Below are 26177 nucleotides of genomic sequence, written 5' to 3'. Positions count from 1 at the left end.
ATGATCTTATACTTAGAGAACCCCAAAGACTCAACCACAAGACTCCTAGAAGTCATCAAAAAATACAGTAATGTTTCAGGATATAAAATCAATGTCCACAAGTCAGTAGCCTTTGTATACACCAATAACAGTCAAGATGAGAAGCTAATCAAGGACACAACTCCCTTCACCATAGTTTCAAAGAAAATGAAATACCTAGGAATATACCTAACGAGGGAGGTGAAGGACCTCTATGAAGAAAACTATGAAGTCCTCAGAAAGGAAATAGCAGCGGATATTAACAAATGGAAGAACATACCATGCTCATGGACCGGAAGAATCAACATTGTTAAAATGTCTATACTTCCCAAAGCAATCTACCTATTCAATGCCATTCCTATCAAAATACCAACATCGTACTTTCAAGATTTGGAAAAAATGATTCTGCATTTTGTATGGAACCGGAAAAAACCCCGTATAGCTAAGGCAGTTCTTAGTAATAAAAATAAAGCTGGGGGCATCAGCATACCAGATTTTAGTCTGTACTACAAAGCCATAGTGGTCAAGATAGCATGGTACTGGCACAAAAACAGAGACATAGGCACTTGGAATCGAATTGAAAACCAAGAAATGAAACTAACATCTTACAACCACCTAATCTTCGATAAACCAAACAAGAACATACCTTGGGGGAAAGACTCCCTATTCAATAAATGGTGTTGGGAGAACTGGATGTCTACATGTAAAAGACTAAAACTGGACCCACACCTTTCCCCACTCACAAAAATTGATTCAAGATGGATGAAGGACTTAAATTTAAGGCATGAAACAATAAAAATCCTCCAAGAAAGCATAGGAAAAACACTGGAAGATATTGGCCTGGGGAAAGACTTCATAAAGAAGACTGCCATGGCAATTGCAACAACAACAAAAATAAACAAATGGGACTTCATTAAACTGAAAAGCTTCCGTACAGCTAAGGAGACAATAACCAAAGCAAAGAGACAACCTACACAATGGGAAAGGATATTTGCATATTTTCAATCAGACAAAAGCTTGATAACTAGGATCTATAGAGAACTCAAATTAATGCACATCAAAAAAGCCAACAATCCCTTATATCAATGGGCAAGAGACATGAATAGAACTTTCTCTAAAGATGACAGACGAATGGCTAACAAACACATGAAAAAGTGTTCATCATCTCTATATATTAGAGAAATGCAAATCAAAACAACCCTGAGATATCATCTAACCCCAGTGAGAATGGCCCACATCACAAAACCTCAAAACTGCAGATGCTGGCGTGGATGTGGAGAGAAGGGAACACTTTTACACTGCTGGTGGGACTGCAAACTAGTACAACCTTTCTGGAAGGAAGTATTCAGAAACCTCAAAGCACTCAAGCTAGACCTGCCATTTGATCCTGCAATCCCATTACTGGGCATCTACCCAGAAGGAAAAAAATCCTTTTATCATAAGGACACTTGTACTAGACTGTTTATTGCAGCTCAATTTACAATCGCCAAAATGTGGAAAGAGCCTAAATGCCCACCAACCCAGGAATGGATTAGCAAGCTGTGGTATATGTATACCATGGAATACTATTTAGCCATTAAAAAAAATGGAGACTTTTCATCCTTCGTATTAACCTGGATGGAAGTGGAAGACATTATTCTTAGTAAAGCATCATAAGAATGGAGAAGCATGAATCCTATGTACTCAATTTTGATATGAGGACAATTAATGACAATTAAGGTTATGGGGGGGGAAGCAGAAAGAGGGACGGAGGGAGGGGGTGGGGCCTTGGTGTGTGTCACACTTTATGGGGGCAAGACATGATTGCAAGAGAGACTTTACCTAACAATTGCAATCAATGTAACCTGGCTTATTGTACCCTCAATGAATCCCCAACAATAAAAAAAAAAAGAAAAAAAAAGGAATTGATGATAAATTATAAACTCTTTATTCCTAAATGTCTTAAAATGGCTTATAATTTCTCTTGCATTTTCACAATCAGATCCCTCCATCAGTAATGTCAACTGGTAAAGGGACCAAATCTTGAATGACTCTAATAAACTTCTTAACCTGTCTCCTTATTTCTACTCCTCTGTCCTCCCACCCCTATAATCCCTGTTCTACACCATTTAGATCCGGCCGCTTGCCAGCTAAAAGTCCTCCAATGACCTTACAGCTTACTTAGAATAAAATCCAGGTTCCTCCTCACGTCCCATGTCCCCATGCCCCCTGTGTCCCACCTGACCCTGACCTAATCATGTCCTGCTCCCCCCTGCTCACTTCACTCCAGCCGTCTTGGTCTCCTTCTGTTGCTCCATCATTCCAATCCCTTCCCATTCCCTGTGCTTGCTCTTCCTGGAATCGTGTGCCCCAGGTTTTCTTATTGATGGCATCTTGGTACCATTTAAGACTTAGCATACAGGACCCTTCTCTGGGACGTCTTTCTTGACTAGACAACCTAAGGTAGACTTACTCATCAGTTACTTTTTTTTTTGTTTGGTTTTTGAGATGGAGACTTGCTATGATGCAGAGTCTTGTTCAGTCCCTCTTTAATTTCACTGTGTGAAATGGTCTTGTCTATTAATTTATTAATTAAAAAATGTCTCTTTCACCCTGCCTATCCCTTTCTCCCAGTAATATAATCTGCCTAGAAACAGGCACCTTAGCTGTCTTATTCACTACTGGATTCTCAGCAGAACGCATGTTGCATTAAAAGTTAGTTTTTGAATACATTCTGTGAAAAGGAAATTAATAGATGTGAGAACATGACATATTTGGACTACAACAGATCACTTTGGAAAATCCAGATATGTGAAATCCATTCATATTTTAGAGTGGACTATTAGCTAAGGATATGGAATCAGATGGCCTCACTGTACTATTACATTTCCTAGGTTTATGAGCATGGATAAATTACTTAATTTCTCTGTACCTTGGTTTTTCATCTGTAAAATGAAAAAATAATAATTATTGCATAGGGTTGCAGTGAGGATTTAAGAGATAATGAATACAGAGTAATGAAAATAATATGTGACCTATTTTAAGTATTTAATAAACACTGTTATCAGTTCTCCGTATGTTCAGTCACTAGCCCACGCAGGGCCCTGCGTGAAGGACAGAGAACCTCTTCTTCACCATAGCAAGACTGACAGAAATGAGTATGGTACCCAGTTGCAGAGAGATCAACAGCCAAAGAAGAAAGCAGGGCTGGGGGGCCAGTGGTGACTACTGAGAGGAATGGTGCTTACTCATAAGGCTTGGTGTCCAGGGATGGCGGAAGCAAGTTCAGTAAATGGTACAGATCACTACTCAAAGATGTGAGGCTACACATCTTGTAGACAAACTCTCATGGTTCCAGAGATGCACTGCCAGGCACACTGGTCACATCTAGAGTACAGGGTGGGACCGTCAGGAGGGTACCAAACTACCTGCTCAAATATTAAAAAGAGAGAATGAACCTCGCACTTCTGCTGTTGTATAATTTCTCTTTCAGCCTATTCCTTTATTAATCATTATAACTTCTATTAGTTTTTCCATTGTAACTTTGGGATATTTACTTCAGAGAAAAAAAAAAAAGAATCATAATTTCAGAATAAAGGGTAGATCACCCTGAGTTTTAATTCCCTGACCTCCAACAAAATGCATCCACAGCTAAAAGTCACAACTATTAATAGTAACTGAGAAAAGAAAGCTGCTTTGTATTCACAGATTCTAGGACAAACACTTTGAAGAGATACCAAACTCAATTGAGCCAATCGCTTGTGCAACCAGCATGGTGTTCAGTCAATTAACTTGTAACCTCATCACTTTTCTCAAATAGGAAAGATCCATGAAAGAATCTTAATTGGTACGATCCATGCATATCAGGGCGTAAATGACACTTAGAAATAATCATGTACTTTTTCTCACACACATTCTGGACACGTGTCCCCCTGATGAGTAGTTCTTCTTGAAGAAATAGTAACTGCCTACTTGACAAAATAATTTTAAAATGTCAAAAATTACTATTCAAGAATTCTAGAGGATGAATTTCATTTTTGCTTAGGAAGATACTAGTGACCAAAACAATATGCATTCTATTCTATTCTTTATCTAACTTTCTTTTATAATATTTGTCAACTAGGGTCATAAAGTTAATGAATAGAAAAGTTTATAGATTTTTGTTGAAATCTTCATCAATAATTTTGAAAGTTAAACACTTTTGCTGATGGTAACTTACAAAAATGATGACTTTTACAGAGCTCTCTTTAATTTCTAAACACTTGAATATATACAACCTTATTTTACTTCATAACAAGCTTGTGGGATAGAATCTGGTGACAGTTTCCATTCTGCAAGTACAAGAACATATGCAGAAAAGTTAAGTGATTTCTCAGAGTCACACAGCTGATTAATGACAGGGCCAGATAATGAGATTTTCCCCTCCTTCTCCAATTTAAGACATCAGGCAATAATTCCTAATTTTGTGGTCAAGTAAACTTTCAAAGGGTTTAAAATGGGGTTGCCAAATATTGTTATTTTTCTAAGGAAAAAAATATGTAATTTCTACCTACTATTTCTATCATATCATAAAACTACCCTGTCTTTTATCATCCCCAAATAGGAAAAACATCACCTTAGAAGTGTAGTCGTGTAAATTAATAAAATATGCCTTATACAAAGTCATGACATTCTACTTCCTACTCCATTTTGCAGTGAACTGATAAAAACTACTGTGGCCTAGAACTAGTTCTCAGACCAATACTTTGAACCCACTTCTTTGTGCTATTTCAAAAGTCATACTAGCTCTTCCACATCTTTTCCTCCTTACATTTCATAGTTTTTAATAAGAAGAAACCTGTAAGTGTGTGAGTTTTTCCTTTTGAGAGATGCTGTTACTATAACAAAATGATGAGCAGCCTAATCGTACATCACAATCAAACGCAGAGCTGTGGACTGAGTAGGCACGACCAGGCTGGGGGAAATACAGAAGAAACAGGGTGCCCATCCCAGTGCATTCCTTCCACACTCATTTAGTAAGAAGCAAGGGGAAGAAAAATGCCTCCTCCCTGCCTTGTCACTCCATGTTCAAACTCATCCAAGGAAATAAACAAGCAGAATGGCTCCTGTCTAGGCATCACTGAGCCCTGTTCTTATTCCTTCCAGACTTGGTTCTATACTCTGCAAGGAGTTCATAAGGCTGATACGACAAATAAACACCTACTTTTATAGCACTTCATAATCAACCTACCCTTATATTTTACTAAACAGTCCAAGGAGTCCAAGGTCAGTTTGTGGGACACTCTTAAATTGACATTTTCTATGTTGGCTGTGTTGTCAGTTTGATGAGGATGTTATATTTTAGTACCTACCAAAAGGAATAAATCCTACCTAATCACTGCATGGTCTTCTGGTATCTGTAATCTTTTTTGATGGCCTCCCTCAGCACTGGAAGGGAGCTATGTGAATAATACAGTGAAAGAGAAAAAGACACCCAACAATGGAGCCCAATCAGCCACTTAAGCCCTATAATCAGTGTTACAGCAAATACCCCAAAATTCAAAGCAGTCTCTCATGGAAAGTGGCTCACCAATGTTCAGGAAGGTCCTTTTAATGATGGTCATACTCAACAGACACAGTGCCATGTTCCCCAAGGAACATGTAAAAGTAATACAATTTATTGTCAAAGTAATACAATTTATTTCCTAATCCTTTAATATTTATAAGTTTTAATCACAATGAAAAATTCTTTTCCATGAGATATACCATCAATGACTATACATTCATAATAATGTTATATTTGTATGTGTGTTTTATGATATATAAAAAATTTTAACATATCTCATTATTTCTTATGAATATTCCAAGATGGATAATATTATTTCTCTTTTATTAAGGAAGAAACTGAGACTCAGAGAGGTTATGAATTTGCTCTAGATCACAAAAAGAAGAGCTAGAACCCAAGCCAATGGTGAACTCAAAAACAAGAACACACAAAAGGTCGCTTTTATTCCAGTAAGGCCAGAAAGCCAGTCTATTGATAACCTCAGAAAGAAGAATTATCCACATTCAAAAACCTGGAAAAGTTTGTGGTTTTCTTCCGTTTTTTCACCATTAGTATAATGCCAGTGTTGCTAGATTTTTTTCCTATTCCATAGAATTAGGATTTACCATATCGTCCAGCTAACACAGGATGGCCATAAACCCAAAATAAAAAAGACACTGGCCATTCATAAAGCAAGTTATTTAGAATCACTTTCATTATACATGGTCTTCCAAAAGAAACATTTTTAGGACACTAAATTGTTAAAAATTAATGGAAATATTGTTGATCACTTATTTTTATGGTTTATAGATTGTGTATTTTGCATAACTCTTGCCCAAAGTAGATTATTTATATTCTATTCTTGACAAAACAAAAGATTAGGTAAATTATAAGAAACTGGATGACTATTAGGTGTTAATAGGTATTTACCATGTGAAAAAAATAGTCACTGCATGAAACATTTATGATAAAAAGCTTGTCCATTTAAAAGTTGACAATTTTAGAAATCAAATTAGGAATGTGTTTCTTGAAATTAATAACTACTGTTAATTCACACCAAAAGTCTGAACAGTAGTAACTAACGCTAATAAGATTATCATGAGAATCAGCCTTGAGGCTTGCCAAGACTTTTATTTTCACATCTGATTACAGGCTCTGTTCATGATTTTAAAAAACAAAACCGGATCATCAGGAATCATTTCAAACACCAGAAAAAATAAGCAAAGTAAACTAGGTATTGTTATTGCTTTGTCCCCAATTCACATGATTTAGATTGATTAAAATGTTAATTTTTACATATGTGAATAAAAGGCAAAGGAGCAAACAACTGGAGGCGGCACCATGTGCTAGCAATCATTGCGGGTGGGTAAACTGACAACATGTAACTGCATATTAAGACAAATGTAGAATTTAGACAAAGTATTCCATCTCTTTTCAGATGTATACTTTTAAACCTCAGGAACTGTTTTCAGTAGATGTCATGCCTTTTAACTTGAAAAAAGATAAGCGCAAATAAGCTCCCAATTGTCTCCCCAATATGTAAACCACATCTCGGGCTGCTGTCTCTGCTACTCCTTTGAAGTTTCCCTGAAATGTCATGTGTTGTGAAGACTGCTGTGCATAAGCAAGACAATTTGCTCACTCTCAGAATTCTTACCGGTTTCCACTGCTATTTGGTATCCAGCCTCTAGTCTCCGAGATGACCTTTCCAGCCTCTCTGTGTTATCGAGCAGATGTGCCCTCTGTAAAAGAAAAAGGGGGAAAAATCAGACAGTCGTCTACAATGTTCTTTTTTCGCTTTAAAAAAAAATAATGCCTTCATATGTCCTAATATTTGAGGGAGGGGAGTCTCACAACCCACTACAGTTAATTTTTAGCAAATTTTTCATTATAGAAATCACTACAATGGACATATTTCCAATCAATCGTGTATGGGCCATCCACTGTTTTGTTTTAAAAGAAGACTCATGTTGTGTGTGACCACGATGTATCTTACTCTAATAACAAAGCCCAGAGCCAAGTGGATCTTTCTCTTTCAGCACAGAGGTATAAGATACTTGCATAGATCTATGATCCCTATTTGTATTTATTTTTTATAAAATGCAATCATTTCAAAAACCCATTTGTTCCTTTGATTCCTGCAGGCAGTAATTTTTAAGCAGAAACTTTATTTGTCATAGAATGCGCCTCAATTTTGGATGTGCAGTAAGATGCCATATAGAACAACATATGCTACTAAAACAGAATACTCAGTAGCACTTCTAGTTTTAGACAACTAGGGGCGACACCAAGGAACAAGAAACACATGTTTCTCCACTTATGCAGATGTAAAAAATTGTGGATTTATTCCCAAATATACGGCACCATGTAGACTGACGTTGATTTGTGAACACACAGCATTTCAGACTGTGAACTAAAATTATAATAATTAGATACAACTTTTTATATTATATCTGATGGGGAAATCAGAGAACTCTCCCCAAATTGTCAGCTTCTAAACTTTCTTTTCTACACTGAGACTTTTTTTATTTAATCATAATGATTATATACCAGATCTATTCAGGTTGCCAAACAGATTTATATGCCAATCATGGCTGTGAATGGATAAAAATACATGCATATATGTATAGATCTATGCATGCCTAGATACTTAGAAATATATGAATGTATATATATACATATTCGTGTGCGTACATGCGGACATGTATTTGTATTTGTCAGTACCTTCCCCTCTCAAATCAGTTTTTGTATCTGGTCAAAAAGAAAGAAAGAAATCACAACCACAACTCCTACAACTTTGTGTTGTTGACAGATGTCATTTAAAATCGGAGCAATGCTTTCTAATAATAATAAAAAAGGAGGTGCCACACATATTATCTGAGTGGCTGTCGAGTGAAACGATCTACCTTGCTCTAATGAGCCCCCATGGATCCTGGAGATGCAAGCTGTATTGACATGCACACTTAAGCTAATACACCTAGACCAGTGCCTCCAAGCTCCAGCAGCCAGGGATGCTGACAGAATATCTCGCTTCCATCTTCAAAGAAAGGAAGTGATTAGTATGTTATCATTACCATTCAAAACGTGATTTCCTTATTCCCTCCCGGCACAGGTGACACATCTGAGATGCGGCCAGACGTTGGAGGCAGCTAAAGCCACATCAAAGCTTTCCTTGAAATTTTTTTTGGGGGGAAGGGTTGGGGGGGAAAGAATCATTAAAACAGTGCATTTAGAACAGAGAGATAGGACTTGATGTGAAGGTCAGGAAGCTGCAACAACAGTCTATAATAATTAATAGAGTCGTCTAATACATAGTAGAGAAATTAAGAAAAAAATTGCCCCTCCCTCGGCCAAAAAAAAAAAAAAAAACTAAATAAATAAATCAGAGGAAGGAAGGAAAGCTTCTTATATTATGAACAAGCAAAATCACTGAAGGCTGTAATTGAGAAAAAGAAAAGGGAGCTCTATGTGTTTGGCAATGATGACTATTTTTAGATAAAATTAAACTCTTTAACTGAGGCTTGTCAAAAATAGCTTTCTTACTCCCAATTCTCCTTACATGCAGGTTCTGGGAGTAAAGATTGCTCTTCCCTTCCCTGAAAAATTGTTTAACAAAGGACTTAATTTCAAACTGGCAACTCTCTAAAAAAGATATCAATCAGATCTGTGAAATCAAGAGTAAACGTGAATTTTAATTCAAAATAAGGGTACAAAGATTTCTGGTTCATTTTCATATTGGATGAAACCTCCAAATTAGAAGAAAATGTTTAGTTACTATAGACTAAAAGAGAAAAACAAAGATTGGACTAGAAATGGACATCCTACTTATATAATAACATATAAGGCAGGAAATGAAACATTTAAATGTAGAACAATCTGGGGGATTCCACGGCTATGAACTTTAAAAAATATATCTCTCTATATATATGAGAAAAACTGACTAATGCGAGTCACTCTTCTCCAGGACAGCTCAGCGTTATCAGAGTAAATCTGCACACAGGAGAACTATCAGTTTACCAGCAGCTTTCCAGCAGGATTTCACTTTGTATTTTGGAACCTCTTCACTTAAGTCAAACTAAAATCAAGTTCTTGTAACAGCTGCGCTATTTACATTGTTCCCTTAGTTGTACATTGCCCTGGTCTTTGTAAATGAAAGGAAACACACTATAGTGGCAGCTGACGCTTTCAACTTGCCCCCACACTCCATCCCAAATTCATTCTCTCACCCTCTCCTCAGCCCTTTTCAAAGCAGGTAAGTGAAGCTGTGCCGGAGCTTCAGACAGAGCTCAACTTGTGTGAGGAGCCCGTGCAACGTGGAGAGCTGGAGATGCAGGATTCAAACAGAGCTCGGCACAGCCAACACCAGAACAGCTCCTCTGCTCTGCAACCTGCCTCCAAGCCTGCCCCGTGTCCAGAATGGAGCCCCAAGACAGCATCGCAAGGAAGGGATGGGGCACACTTTGTTTCTAAACACAACAAAACATCCTATTTTGAAGCAGATGAGTGCTTGTCTCCTTAGCACAGGTGCCAGTTAAGAAATATGGGGTAATGTTCACTGTGTGACTACTATTAGAATCCGACTGAGAAATAATCACTTCTGAGCAAACTGTAGAAAACCATTCAGTATCATCACTGTAACCTATTCCACAAATACCAGTGTCATATTCATAGCAAAGACCGTTAAAAGAAATATTTGAGTATATTATTCTATTAGTTGAGTGACCTAATTCTTCTGATTATAATTCTGTTGCAGGTAATAGTTTCAGAAACATGAATTCCAGAATCATAACTGATGAAATAGCTGCTCAAACAAAAGAATTAAAGACAACAAAAGAATTAAACCATCAAATACTAATAAAACATTTTTTTAAAGAAATGCAGATGTGATGTTTTCACCTTTTGGAATTAAGATTTCTAACTCCACACAGTTTGGCTCAATACAAATAACTCTTCTGTTGAAAATGTTGGTTCACAACACATCAGATTTTATTATCATATTCATTGCTTAAATTCAGGGCAAGGGTTTCATGTAATTTTTTAAAATAGACGTTTTCAAGTGTATTGTTCATACCATTATCAGCTGAAAATTCAGATTCTTCACCTAAACATGAGCATATACAAAAACAGCGAACAGATATTCTATCTTGAAGAGAAATAATGCTGATGTATAAGAGCAATCTTATACATTAAAACTGTAATTGATTATATTCACTTAATATATACATCTGGTTTCTATGCAGGGAAGATAAAAAACACAAAAAGTTTGGAAGATGAGGGTTTTGTGTATTTTTTCCATTCATTTTATATGCCATTAGTACTTTTACTAAGGCATCTTAAATCACAGAAGTTGCTAAAAACCACTATCTACAAGCCTCCAAATTAACTTTTGTGTCCCTTAGAGAATGACATATCAATAAAAAAATTTAGTAAGACCTCTATCAATGCAGTCAAACTAAACTCAAAAATAATTCCTAGTACACTAATTATTATCAGCAAGTAGATGATTTTTCAATTGCAATACGGGCCATTATTTTATGCCCTAACAGAAAAATAACAAACCCAATCTCACTAAATAAAAAAAGATAACCATTCCTGCAAAAGAGTACCAAAACATATTTGATATGTTTGGCTTAGTTTAAAAGAAAAATGGAATCATTCAGCAATTCTCATTGATATAGGGATAAAATTATAAACATTGTTATAAATATGTGCTGAACCATAAAAAGGCTAGAGTTGCACTATGAAACAGACTAGCAAACTCAGAAAAATGAGAACTAACTTGGGTGCTATTTCCTACAGAAAGGGAAGTGTTTAAGAATGACGAGAGCTTTGGCTACACTTAGTATCTAAGTACACAAAATAACACAGAATACTAGGGCATTGATAAAATGTGTGTGTTTCCCCAAAGGGATAATAGATCCACGGTGTCTTAAGCTGAACCTAACAATTTTTGGTGAGGGAAAGAATTTTATTTAAGAACAGTTTACAGTAAAGTAAATCAGAAGGTCAGAAAAGAATGAAATCATACTGACTTCTTTGAGAAAGCAAGGCAAATAAAACAAACTTAAAGTTAGAGACTACACTAAAACCATATCTGAATGTAGTTTTAAGATATTCCTTTATTCTTCTTCTTTTTTTGCCTTTAAAATATTAACTTTTCCCCAATGCCAACAAAGAACCACAACCCCAATAATAAAACTGGTTGAGATGTATTTTATTTTTTTTAATGGTCAGCAGAGAAGATTTCTGAGCAATATAATCAATACTTCTGCGATGTGTAGTTCTCCCTGGAAAAATGAATCCAAAATCCACTTAGATTTAGTAACTCAATTTTATAGGGAAAAGCAGAATTTTAAAAAAAAAAAAAAGGGAGCTAGGAAGTACTCACCTCTTCACGTAATTTTATCAACTGCAACATGAATGCACAAAAAAAAAGATAAAAAGGAAAGAAATGGCAGGAAAGAAAGATCAGTTGTGTGACAGGATACAGAATTAACATTGACAATTTATCTGTTTACATGTTTAGCATTTAAAAATCACAGACAAACACATTAAAAGAACCTAAACATAGACTACATGCAGAGTTTTTTGAACGAATAAAGATCACTTTCTCACACTGTCACATTAAACAAAGAGAATAGTGTGAAATTCTCTTTTAAAGTACATCTAAGACACCATCATGAAATAAAGGGGAACGACTTCATAGAAGTCTATATTATAAAGAAAGAAAACAAGTTTACTGTTCCTCTCTTCTAAGAATGTACCACTGAAGCGCTTTTGTATATACAAGTTTTCAGGATGTTTCTCTATTTGCAATCTTGACAACTGATTGCAGATTTTACCTACAAATGAAAATGATTAATAGCTTATGCTTTGGTTCCAATAAGCATTTAAAACAACAAACGATTATGTTAATTAAAGTCATATTTACACTCACTCTAGTAACAGTATTGCATTTGGTAATGGTACTTTAATTGAGAATAAAGGATAGATAATACTTATTTAGTATTAAGTGTTAAGTATTAGTGTTAAGAAATATTTCACTATCCTTAAAACTCATGTGTATATCAGAGTTAATTTCTGAGATTTTGTTTTGTTGCAATCATGTGCCATGTTTTCATTTAAATTTTTGAATGGTTCCTTTAATTTTTAAATTTTTATCTTGTAAATTGAAAACTACTCTTTGTTAGTAAATTCTCTTATGATAACATTTTAATTCTTCTATGTAGAACATTTTTCCATTTGCCTTAAACACAACAGATAAAATGAACTCCCACTCTTCAGAAGCTAAAAAAAAAACAATAAAATCATATATCTGGCTCACTTCATATGTGTGTAAGACACTATTCTAAACCACAAATACTGTATAATTGAGATGATGACCATAGTTTCTGCAATGAATAGAAACTGAAGTCTAGGTTGTAACAGACTCTAAACCTCATTCTAGGACTGAAATTTGCATCCTCAGCAATTCAGGTCTACAACTGATAATTTTTAAACATCAAAATACCTGCAACATCTGTTATAACACTTGACATATGCAGGCCAATAAATTAAACTATTGCTTTGGGGAAAACGTGCCATGAATTGCTCACTATAAGTCTCTCTAAAAGTATCGTGTTTACTGGAGCCCGGATATCTCAATGCTTAATGCTGTTTTTGTCTCGAATTCAAGGAAGGCAGTGTGTGTTCCAGCTTACTCTGTTACTTCATTTGTTGTATGAAAAGTATTACAAGTACAAAAGAATAAGATTTCAAAATTGTTATGAATCTTTCATAAAAGGGACCGGAATTTATGATATAACGTCTTATAGCGTATTTGGTGAAAATGAAACTTTTAATATTGTCCTTTCAAAATAGATAAGACGCTGTCACATTTTTAACTAACAGACTCAGCAACCATCCAGTTACTTGTAAGTAAAGCATCTCCTCGTTTTCATGGGGAAAGTTGCGATTCTTCTCCAGAAGAAGCAAAATTCTCAGCTAAAATACCTGGCCTATCACATATCGGAATCTTTCTCTTTACTATCCCAACATCATGGGAGAAAAAGGCAAACATTAATTCTCAGAAAGAGACGATCTGGGAATTGATCGGCTAGCTATCTTTTCTTTCTGGGGGCACCATTCTTCAGCTGACTATGATACTTGAAGGGCCAAAGTTTAAAACTACTCTTCAGCAATAGAGACCATTTGGGGCATGCCACCCTGCCATAATCAATGAGTGTTTAAAAATGCTACCCATTTGTTTTTTCAATAGGTTCCAAACAAAAAACGTTCTATCTTGTTTGTGCTGCATGGCTGCATTCAAGCTCCCCATGGGATTTGTAGCTAAGCTAGGTAATGGGAGGGTTTTTAATCTTTATCTTTTTTTTTTTTTGGTCAGGCCCAGAGTTATTCATTCAAGTAAACAAAAGATGGTCTATTTTTAAAAATTAACAATGCTTAGACTAGACTGTAAGTAGTGATTTCATATTTTAGCGAGTTACTAGCTTCATCACAGGCGACATGAAAGTGTGCTATGCCACCATGTTGAGTTATGATAATCAACATCTTTTTTAAAACAAAGATTTTTTTTTTCCCCCAATGCAGAATTTGATACAAGAGGTAATCTGTTCCTTTGTGGGCTGAAAAAAATCTGGTTTACGCTGGTTTGAACCAGTGGAATCTCTTGTGGTTAAGCCTTCTGCTGTGACTAAAATCAAACCTGCACTGCAGAGCATGTGAGGGTCCTGCGCGAGCCTGTGTGTGTGCGGGGCGTCACGTGACCCCCAGAACCACCGAATTTTTTTTTTTTAGAGCTGATAACGCCACTGCCGTCTCTGTCCGCATACAGATAACGAATAAATGCTGAACTCTATTAAACGTCCTTTACACATTATCGTGGGTCGAACACACAATTTTCTGAACTTATGATGACAGTCTATTTATTTTGCTATAAACCCTCAGCACGTAACGAACAGATTTGTGCCTGGTAATGATCTGCTCCGCCAGGGCTATATGAAATGATACCGACCTTCTTTAGATCTTGGGGAATTAAATTGACCGACTTCACCCCCTGGTCTGCAGCTGAAGTTTGACACACTTTATGCACAGCAAGCCCAAATCGGAAGTTAAGAGAACCTTGTATTAAAAAAATTAAGCAATCATTATCTGCTAAAGATTGCCTTGCCACAAAACTTTCTGCATATTTGGGAATATCCTTCTCCTTATACATTTTTTTGAACATTCTATTTAGGGTTTACTCCAAGTCACTGATCAACATAATTTTGTATGTGGAAACTAAGAGGCTATTTAGTGTTCAAAACTAGAACTAGGGACATTTCATTTGCCCTATTAGCACAATCTACTATGAAAGGCTTTATGATTGTATTGTTTCTTCCCCCTTTTTTGAGAATGGTTTTCATGAAATGAAATCAAGTTAACTATTAACGTTTCCATTCTAAATACAGCACCACCATGGTTAAGAATTTGGCTCTCTCAAAGAAATAAAATGTTGCCACATGGAATGGCAAGTATGATATTTTATAAGAACAGAATGATAAAGCTCAAAACAATAGTCCCTAGAAACCTGATAACCCAACAATACTTGAATGTGCAAAGTAGGTAATTTTCTCTCTTATTTGTAAATCAAGGATAAACTACATTCGATTGAATGAAATGGATATGAATCAGAAATGACAGAAATGAATTTATACAAAGTAATTAATTTGGATTAAATTAAATGTGTATTATATGAGGGGCATTAAAAATGCATTTGAACAATTCTTAATTTTTGAAATTTTGACATTTCTAATCATGGCAGAAATGTTTATGTACCTAAAAGTAAAATGACATATTTTGTTTTTAATTAGTAGATTATATGTAGTAACAATCAGGGTTTAGACACTTTAAAAAACTTCAATATAAATTACCAGAATGAGAAATAATAGTTATATATTCTTCTTTATAAATATTCACAAAGAGGCTACTATAGGGAGGATGTGTGCATTACATTGAAAATAACTACCCAGTACTTTATGTATAATCATTGCTTTCAATTTCTTTTTATTTCCCTTTTCTAATCTATATTTTTAAGTTGACAGATATATCCCAATTTTAATTAAATGAACATTTCTATTTTTTTCCTATTCTGTTCATCTCTGAGTTTTACACCTGTATATTCAAAGTTTACCATAATTATTACATAGACAAGAAGTTCTGAAAATTCATTCATAAACAATTCCCTTAAAAATAAACTTATTTGTGGGCAGCAAACTTTTTAAATATAAATTACAGATAATCCTACCTATAAAAAAATCTTCTTAGCTACTGAGCTATAAAACTTAATATAAAAAGCCAACTTAAAATCTTTTCTTTCTTTAAGCAAAGACCTATTTTGATTCTATAATTTGAATGAACACTGATACCGAATAAAAAGTTATTCTCAAATGACCATACCTGGTTGTTTCTTTCTTTTTTTTTTTTTTTAGCTTGAGGGATTTTAATTCCTATATTAGGAAAAAAACCTTCAAAACAAAATTAATGACTTCATGGGATAATGGAAATTTTTGCTACATTTGGTAACAAAATATCCAAAAAGGTAATTGTGGTCTCTTTGAACTTTTACACTTCATTCAAAAGTTCACACAAGTAATCATCTAACAGTTATATATTCTCATGACGATAATTTATCATACTGTATTTATTGAAGTGACAGCTCCTTACAACTAAACTTCAGGTTCTCCAAGCACTTTCAGAATTTTTAAGTTTGATTTATACAAGTCCAGGGGAAATCTCTGAATGATCACTTTAAAGTGACAGGAATATAATTTGAAAGATTCAGAAAATAGGAACTCAGTCTATTTTGGTGGAATATTTTTCTTTAGGCATAAAAAAATCATACTTACATCTATGTAAGGCAAATGTTTTAGGCACATAATGTCCATTAAGAGACATGAACATTTTTTTTTTTTTTAAAAGGATCCCTGTCATAGAACTACAACATTCATTATAATAAAGGAGGCTGAGTTAGACAGGAACACCCCCTTCCTTTCTATTTCCTTACATTACGCAGGTGTTTCAAATGAGGGAAAGATATAATAAAGCTTTTTAAAGAACTAACATAGGAACTATCCATTCACTTTTTTGCAAAAAAGTTAGCACTTTTTTGCAGTAGATAGGAAATAAAATTATGATTCATTCATTCAAGAGATATGAGCAATCCAAATTTCACTTTAAAAAAAGAAGAAAATATTTTTTCTCATCTTCAGATTATTTAACCTATTATGAGTAAAACCCCTTTTTCAGATCACCCTTTTATGTTTGATGTGCTATTTTTTTTTTTTTTCCTTTAGCTATTCTCACATTTCAATCAGGGAAGCTGAAATCCTAAGTCAAATCTGAACTCAAGCTGATAATATCCAGATAGTGGAGGGGGGTGAGATCTTTCCAAAAACAAACACAGTAAGCTCAGTGATTCTTTTCTCTATTTTGGGGTGGGTAGGTGGGGGCCTTCATCACACAGGCAACATCTCCATTAAAGTTTACAGTAAACAGTGATATAGTATCAGCACACACAGACTTACAATATAGAGCATTTGAAATGGTAAAAACAATTATGTGATTTGTATAATGTGTATCAATATATTTCATTTCACTATTTTCATTTCACTTATTAAAATCTTGCTTTGCTCGGTGAGTGACTTCTATTCATTTTATTTAGGCAGAGTAGAGACCTTTACAGGACTCGCCAAAGTGACAAGAGACATGTTCAAGTCTTGCTTCCAAAGTTCCCTATCATGTATTTTCTTAAAAAGTGTTCAAGAAAATGAATCACTAGGGTTGGGACACTTTTTAAGTCATTTCTACACTGGTGTTCTTAAAACATTTTTAAAAAGTTGTATATATTGTCTACATGAATTAATGAAATCCACAGTATAAATTCAGGGAAAGAAGCGGGGCATTAATTAGACAGACTCATGACACTACTGTGTGATCCAATGAGAACTGACAGCCAAGTTCAAAGGCCCTTTTAAGAAGAAATTATACCTTATTTTTCGCCTATGCAGATCTTAAACTGCAAAGACATCATCGTCATCATCATCACTATTATTATTAGCATTATTTGACATAGGCAGGTCCTCTATATGGGTATCTAAGTTCTGTACTGGTGCTTAACAATTTGCATTTGGGTGAATGTATTTCTAAGACATTACACAATAGGAGATGGAGCTACTCTGTTGAATTTTGAAAGCTTACTTTCATTTGTTTTGCTCCAAGTGTTGATTTAATTATACTGCATTATTATCAAAGCTGCATTATGTACTTTTTTATTCCTTTAACATGTGTTTGAGGTGAGGACCTTGGCTTTGTCTGCAAACAGTGTATTTCAAGTTATTCCTTAAGTACTAAATAATAAAGAAAGGAGAAGAAAAGATTTTTTTAAAAGATAGCAGACAGCGATCACAAGGTAAAGGGTTAAATGTAAGATCTCCAAGAAACATTTTGAAGTTGATTAAGACTCCAGCTTTGCATTAAACAGTATCGCTTCCACATGAGTTGCTGCTAATACTGTTAAGAGCAGCTTGAGAGCCCAGTGCGCCAGTGACCTCCTTCACCCTCCAGCCACCCACCGGGCCTTGCTGATTAGCATTCTACCTGGTTCTCTGAGGAATTCCCATCATCCCCTAGGAGCTCATTCCGCACTTCGTCACTGTAGGCGATCCGTGACCTTTTCTATAAAACAAAACAAAAGAGAGAGAGAGAGCAAGATGAACATTAGAAAGTGAAGGCTTCGGAGCTTTATTGGTATCAAGGCTGATCATCTCAAACCTCGAGAGCCCCCTAATGGAAACCTATTGGCTACAATCTGCAAACCAAAGTTGTGTAAAGTTCCTGAACTTGAGAAGTTCACATGTAAATTAGAAGTTTAAAAAATGCCAATAATGAAAGAAAACGCTGCATTGTGTAAGTATGTTATTAATATTCATAAATGGATCAGAACTTGTATATTATTCCATATATCATCATTTATGGAATAAATAAGACCACTTAGCTGAAATACAGCTATATAGCTATGTATCTGTAAAACTCCCGGATGTTACTTAAAACAGGAGTATACGAGTTTTTGTTTTTGTTTTTTTAATATTATGGCAGGAAATGCCCTATACAATTTAGGTCTTTTAAAATCTCGAATCCTAGGATAATAATCCTATCTTTAACAATATCCTGGAGTGTTTAGTGCTTCTTTCATTATTGTGATGTTACTAACCAGAAAAAGAGGGAATTTAAAAGCCCATCCCCTGTCCAGACAATAATTTAAATGTCTCCAGATTCTCTATAAATAATAGCCTAAAGGAAAAGTAATAGAAGTGAGAGGGAGAGAGAGAGAGAGAGAGAGAGAGAAAGAGAGAGAGACAGAGAGACTGTGTGTGTTTGTGGTAAAACACATGACATTTCCCAGTCCCAGTAAATACAGGCAAGTAAGCTATGAGTCAACTTTTCACAATCCCAGTAAATAAAGACAAGTGGGCTATGAGTCAATGTTTCACGCACTGAAATTTTGTTTTATGAGAAATCTACCCTTACCTGTAAAGTCAGAGGAACATGGCTGTAAGCAATGTTATGTAATTATGTAAATGTACACACATTTGGAAAAGCTAAAAGACAAAATTAGCTGTGAAGCTGGAGCATGAGCCTTAGACCCCACTTTAGCATCACTATGTAAGACATAAATTCAGGTTCATAAGTTACTTTGTTGGCTTTTCTGTTTTTGAATTAAGCAAAACCAGCTAATTAAAAAACGGCAGTTAGGAACCGATAATCTCTGACTTACTTGGGGTCTAGGGTTTGGGACTTAAAACTTCCTACCTGTTCAACTGTGATCTGAAAAATTGCTGTAGTTTAAAAGGACTATCCATAATTCATCATCAGAAGTCAACACTAAGATTTTAAATTTGATTTTTCAACTGGTGAATGGGTAACATTGCTTGGCCACAAAGAAAATCATAACACCTTAAACTCAAATCATATTATATTAGAATTTAAAAGAACCTTAGACGAGAGCAACAGTAGACTTTAAATATTTTTAAAGTTGCAGCCTGTCTCAGCTGGATCCATATCTGAACCCCAAAACAGAAAATTATATCAGTGACTATTTTCTCAATTTTCCCAAGGTTGATATGTAAGAGAAAATTTGGTCCATTACATATGATTGAAGACTTAGGGCTTATGTCTGTGACAAATCCAGACAAAAAACAAACAAACAAACAAACAAAGCTTATGGAGTATAAATAAAGAAGAAATAAATCTAGACACCCCTTTGATTTTTAGAGAAAGAAAAATCAGTCTCATGTAATTCTCAATGTAGCTTTGGTTAAACTGAGAATAGAACCCTGGGGTCTGACTCACTGTGCAGTGCTCTCTCTACCGAACAAAATTTCTGACCCATTCCATTACCCTCTAAATTGTGCCAGGAAAAAGGCACAAGCATTTCAAAATGTCTCAGTGTTAAGGAGATACCGGCATCCCGTCCCGGCCCTGGGACTCGACTCTAAGCTCCACTTCCTTGACATATGTTTATCTTGGCAACTGCAAGAAGCAAGAAGTCTATAAGTAGATAAATAAAACTAAGAATGTCCCAAAGAGAAGGATGTTAAGTTGTTAACTTGAGGTCAGTAAGTAAGGACATCTGTATCAGATCGTCTGACAATGCAGGAGTGACCTAACTCATTCATTTGTGACCAGGCCAGACTTCTTACCATCACAGACAGTATATACATGTATTAAGCCTGCTTCTCTTACAGTATTTACTGAAGCTACTATTAATTAGCTAATTCCGACTTCATACGGAATTATATTTAAGAATGCTAAATTATTAGGACAGTCCACTTCACGGCCTTAATATAATATTTAGATAAAGCCAAAGCTTTCTTTTGCTCACTTGCAGATTCCACTACAGTAGTTTCAAACTAGCTAAGCAAAAGTACTTTATAGCATTAAAGGAAATGAGAACCTTTAAATAGGCTGTGGTATCAGAGCGGCCTTTTTAATTATTCATTTCATCACTATGGGGGACTAAAACATTCCACAGTATGCAAGAATATCACGTGGAGATTGTTTTTGCTTTCCCCCCTTTTCACCAAAATACCAACAAATTGGCATAGATTATTCAATTACACCATATTCTTATTTTTTATTTACTCTACATCAAAAGAAAAAGAAAATTACAAATGTGTGTCCCTAAATATCTAATCTTGTTTTGGTTAGAATCCACTGCTTTTAAAAACCAGCAATTAAGAGTGTGTGTGCCCGGCAACAGGAGAGCCAAGGATTTATCCACAGTTGAAGGGTGGTCCCCATAAATGTCATTCTTTACCATTGGGATGGCAAAAACTGGTCATTTGGGTGGCTTTCTGGATATAATTAAGCAAATGATATGCTGAACTTAACAAAGTGTTGTCTGACAGGGTTTCTCTTCCTTCTCCTCTTAAGGAATGAAAAGACAACTCATTTCAAATACTCCAAATAGTCCCTCATGAAAATGACACAACAATGCTGAAAACTGAACGCTTCTTATTTGAGTTTCATTTTATAAAAATAAAAAAATCCAGACATTGTATAAAAATAAAACAAATACAGACATTGTTTTATCAAGAATTATATTTTGATGTCCAACATGGGTATTTTTTATGATTTGAAATTTCAAATAAGCTGATTGTAATCCACCATAATTTAGCTTACAAGAACATCCCTAAACTAACTGACTAGCCAAAAAGGCAAATTCCTTTGAATGACCAACTGCTTATTTATTTATTTCTTATTGTTTTATGGATAATTTTCCTCTAAAACATCAATAAATTATGTTTCCTTTTATGGACTTAAAAAAAAAATCTCATGATACGTTATTGAGTACTACCATAATACTTTAAATTTGGAGGGTTCAAAGTTAATGAAACTGAAAGACCTATTATATCTTGATAAACCTAACTAAATATTTTCACTTTACTATCAACTGTATAAAATCTGTACTTTAGCCAAATGCAAACATGGGAATTTGAGCTGGAAATGTCACACATGCAGCTACAGTTTGAAGGAACCCAATTCATAATGCATTTTATAAATAGTTAATGACTTCTATACATAAGCTAACCAGGCAAATCAAGAAATTGTCAACATTTTTAGTCTTAGTTGTCAGTTACCACTGTCTACTGGTGCTTTCTATGTGGCTTCTGGAGAAGACAGAAGCTCGGTGCAGTTTGTAATCTACTGCAATTTCTAGTCTGCGCCATAAGAGTAGAAAAGCTTCAGCTGACATATTTGCCCCCCTCCCCCAATGCATATGCAGGGTTAAATACAAGAGCCTTCCTGACTTATAGTTTTGTGTTTGTGTAAAGCTTACTCCTCCTAATTTACACACTTAGGTGGACTAGAGACAAGTGGACAGAGCAGGCTGTACAGGGCTATACATTTAATTACACAGAGTTTCAATGGCCATTTTCAACTGATGACACAAGTGACTCCTCGGTTACAAAAGTAAGAATTTCATGTTCAAAGTGATTTTTGATTTCCACTTGGTATACGAGCAAGACTTTTGCATACTGATGGGATAATTTTCTTAAGGCCAAGTTCAAACAGATAGTTGCTCAGTTCTGCCTGGAAATTTTGCTTGAAACAATCTATCTACTTGACCCAAGCCTTGACATTTCCCAACTGAACTGAATGTGTTCCTGGACAGGCACTGCTAAATTAGAAACAAAACGAATTAACTTAGCTTAAACTAATTAAAATCTGTGATCTGTGGTGCCGCCTCCCATATGATTCTACATGTGAGACACAGTAAACGTAACCAGAATGAGGATTCTACAGTCCGGCCCTAGCAAAGGCATAACAATGGAGTTGGTTTATTACTAAAGCATATATGAGAATTTAATTTCCATGGTGTGCACATGGCAAAGCAATTGCTTAAATTGCCTCACCTGGGAATTTAATACAATGTTATCATCAGACCAGCCACATTGTAAATAGATTTATAATGCTTTCCATGTGCTGTACTCTGTTGCATATGAATTAAGTAATGATCTGGTATTACAATAAAATCAGCTAGTTCCCACACTTGGCAGACAGGATATTTCACTAAATTAATACCCATACAGCTACATCACAAGGCATGGGAGAGGAAACCATCTCAAAGGCGTTCAACTCGAGTTTTATATGGGAAGCAAATACTCCATGGCTATGTAGAATGTGACTACGTTGTTGAATCGGCTGCTCAAGACAATCTGTTTCTAACATCTGTATCACAGAATTAGGACTTTTGCATTCCCATTCAATTTTTGCCTAATTTTCTTCATTCAGTACTTTAATTACTAATCAGCAATCCGCAATATTCACAAATACTAAGAAAGCCCTTTTTCTAATCTATGTGCTGCAGACAGCCAAATAATTGATACAGAGTGCAGTATGGTTTTGGTAGGTAATGAAAGAACAGCTTGTCCTACTTCATAATCAAATTGGTCTATAGAAGAAATGGTTAATAGATTTCTCCATAGGCCTAAAACAAATTACCCAGTCTGGCCAGACTTTTCCATTGCTTCTACCATGTCTTTTAGGCTCCATATATTTAATAATGCCCACAGTTACCAGGTGATACATCTATTAAAAACTGCTATGCTTTCACAGCCATAGAATTTAACTGCTAAGAATTTAACTGCTCCTGTTATAATTAACACTTTGGGATATCTACAGAATACCATGAAATTATATTTATTAGCTAGTTATATAATTGTTGGCATTTATTTCTTACCAAATTTTATCTAGTTCTTATTAAACAATATCATACTTCTTTAACGTTCAGATGACATTTTCTAAAATGCATCTATCTTTGACACCACATATTCCATTTTCAATGTCACTTCTATTTCTCCATAGACAATTTCAGCTTTTCAGCCACACACCGCCAGGACTCAAAAAGGTCATCAGCCCAGGATAGGAAACTTGCATTTTGGAGAAAAAATTAAAAGAAATTAATGAATTTTTGTTTAGCATATTGTTCTCTCTACTGTATTAATTTCTAACAAAAAGCAATTTAAGGTTAAATCATCATATTACACGGGTAAAGCAAACTGTTAGGTAAATGTTTAATCCCTAGAGCGTCATTAGGATAAAAAAGCACAGGGCACTGAATGAAAAGAACGAGATAAAATTTCAGTATGTGATCTTGGCCAAATTAAGTTTTCTGAGTATCAGTTTCCTCGTCTCTTTAATAGGGGTGTTAATATTTCCCAGGACTATTGTGAAGATTTAAATATGATAAACAAATGGAAACTTATCCTAATGCCTTGGATATAATAACCTTACAAAGCATGCTCAAGTAAATATTAGTTGACAATACTGGACAGGATATACTAAAACTAGTACACCTTCACGGCTAAGGATATAAATTAGTGCTTCCTTCTTAAAAAATGATTTGCCAATATATATCAAAAGTAGCTTTAAAAAGTCTGTATTATTTAATATAGACCCAGTAATTCCACTACATTGTTTTGTCCAATTCCTCATTTTATAGCACTGCAGTTTTTGGATGCCTTCCAATAGTAAAAACTTGACTGTGTTTCTTTAATGCTATCAGAGAAAGTAAGTTCCAATCTGTTTCTTCTATGTAATCGTTCCTCTAAACATGCCTTGCTCTTGCTCAAGGGACTGTTTAGAGTTAAAGGTCAAGCTCATTCACTGGAAGGGGCACATGCCTCATGTCACCAATACTGTGGCGTTAATAAAGGGAAAGCACACTTTCTATCTATCATAAACTCACGTCTAAGGGACCATATGCAAGCCAGCAGAGAGAAAATACTAATATGCCCTGCTGCTAGGCTACCAAGAGTTGAAAAAGTAGGGTGACTGGGAGAATGCTGAAATAATCCATTGTTCTTTAGGAGGCAATACCAAAAAAGAAATGTAAAAAAAAAATTGAAAAAGTTTACCTTTTTGTGATAATCATTCTCATTTCTTATTTTTGCTTATACTTTCAAAAACATTTTCCATGTTTGAAATGGACATTTATGTTTTGGCTAGAAATAATGAATTACACCACATTTCCTCTTAATTACTTTTTAAAATTTAGCTATATCATACATGAATATGTATATTTGTATGATTAGGTGATACATGTGTGTATATATATTAGACTCTCACAAACCCATATGTGATCCATACGGAACAATTATTTGTATTCCACAATGCTAGGATTGACTTTCCTTTACACTAGGAACTCTGATCATGCTGCTGCTACATTATTTATTTAATGATTTACAAAACAGAGAGCCCAGAAATTACAAAACGGCTCTTCATTTCCTCCTCCAGCATGTCCTAACTTTAGCCTGAAATTTAAGTTTAATGTCAGTGCTTCAAAGTGCAACTTAAGTTAGCTAGTATCACAGACCCACTTGCTTGCATATGCTGCCATTTATGACCTTTGACACTGCTGTTGAATCTAGTATGGCTGTATCTTAAATCATGATAGCTTGTCAATCAACAATTAAGTTACTTCATTCAGAAAATCAGCTCATGATAGTTTGCCCAGATGTTGTTGTTAGCATCTGGAACAGTGTAAGTATGCAGTTGAGGAAATCTAATTCTTTTATGTCTTTCTGCATGTAAAATAGAATAACTCTATAGATTCTACTTGAAACAATCAAAATGTCAAAATGTTTTCATTTTTTATGTTTTTCATGACATATAAATACCCTACACACCTCTGATTGGAAAATGTCACTCTGGTGAATGAATGCTATGCAACAGATGTTTCATTTGTATTTTAAAATGAACTGCTGAAACAATGCATATACATTTATATAATTAATTCATATAATTCTAGTTCCCTATGTAATTTGCCTAGCACTGGGAAGGAAAAGGGATCATTCATTGGAAATCTGCCCACAGCCATAATTTCAAGTGATCTAAATACCCTAAAAAAAGTGATCTGGAGGACTCTGCATATATGAAGGCATCATGTAGACCAGGCTCAAATGCACAGACAAAGGGTTCGAAGCCAGATGAGTAGGAAAGACCAAGCAGAACTAGGACAGAACTCATTTCTCAACACCAGTGTTCTTTTCACTTCACTGCACCAATGAGACAGGCTGCAGCTGTCCTATCTTCATTCCTCAAAGCCAAGGTTGGCTGCACCATTCACCCAGTTCCATAAACTTATCATCAGTTACAAAGTTGGTTGGAATAGATTTTATATCTGCTCTCTCTCCTCCAAAAATAAATAAATAAATAAATAATCTTTGCTTAAACATTATTGTCAACATCTGAAATGCTGACAAGAATAAATTTGATGGTTCAAGGGTGACAAAAGCTTAAGGTAAAACATTTTATTTGATACAATAAAATGCCTGATCTCAGAGGGTAAGTCACAGCCACACCTAGGGTGTTACTTAGATATGTCTCAAGATTAATCTTCAAAGGCTGCATCATCAAGCTGCAATAATCTACCTTCATGGTTCAGAGAGGAGCCGTGCCACTTATTAGAATATATTAAGAACTGCCTCCTTACCCAGAGGATCTGGCAACTCCTGGTTATTTTAAAATTCTAGATTGGCACTTGCCATCTCATAGGCAAATAAGTTTTATAACTTTTTTTTCTAGTACTTACTTTTTAAAAAAATTTTTCCCA

General features: G+C 35.0%; 1 protein-coding gene across 6 annotated transcripts in view; it reads right to left on the bottom strand.

Annotated features, from left to right (window-relative positions):
- Positions 1 to 26177, bottom strand: part of VTI1A (vesicle transport through interaction with t-SNAREs 1A) — a 456166-nt gene that overhangs the window by 340878 nt on the left and 89111 nt on the right. For 4 of the 6 annotated variants that reach the window (XM_053583706.1, XM_053583708.1, XM_053583709.1 and 1 more), the window contains exons 4-6: positions 18158 to 18235; positions 11910 to 11930; positions 7179 to 7263 (exon numbers count right to left, since the gene is read on the bottom strand). In XM_053583706.1, coding sequence (XP_053439681.1) covers positions 7179 to 7263; positions 11910 to 11930; positions 18158 to 18235 — 184 coding nt within the window. The remainder of the gene's footprint in view (positions 1 to 7178; positions 7264 to 11909; positions 11931 to 18157; positions 18236 to 26177) is intronic. The other 2 variants (XM_053583710.1, XM_053583705.1) reach the window with 1 other exon arrangement.

This window comes from Nycticebus coucang, chromosome 3 (genome assembly GCF_027406575.1).
Source record: "Nycticebus coucang isolate mNycCou1 chromosome 3, mNycCou1.pri, whole genome shotgun sequence".
In the NCBI taxonomy this organism is placed as follows: Eukaryota; Metazoa; Chordata; class Mammalia; order Primates; family Lorisidae; genus Nycticebus; species Nycticebus coucang.
This window is presented reverse-complemented; position numbering and strand designations above follow the sequence as displayed.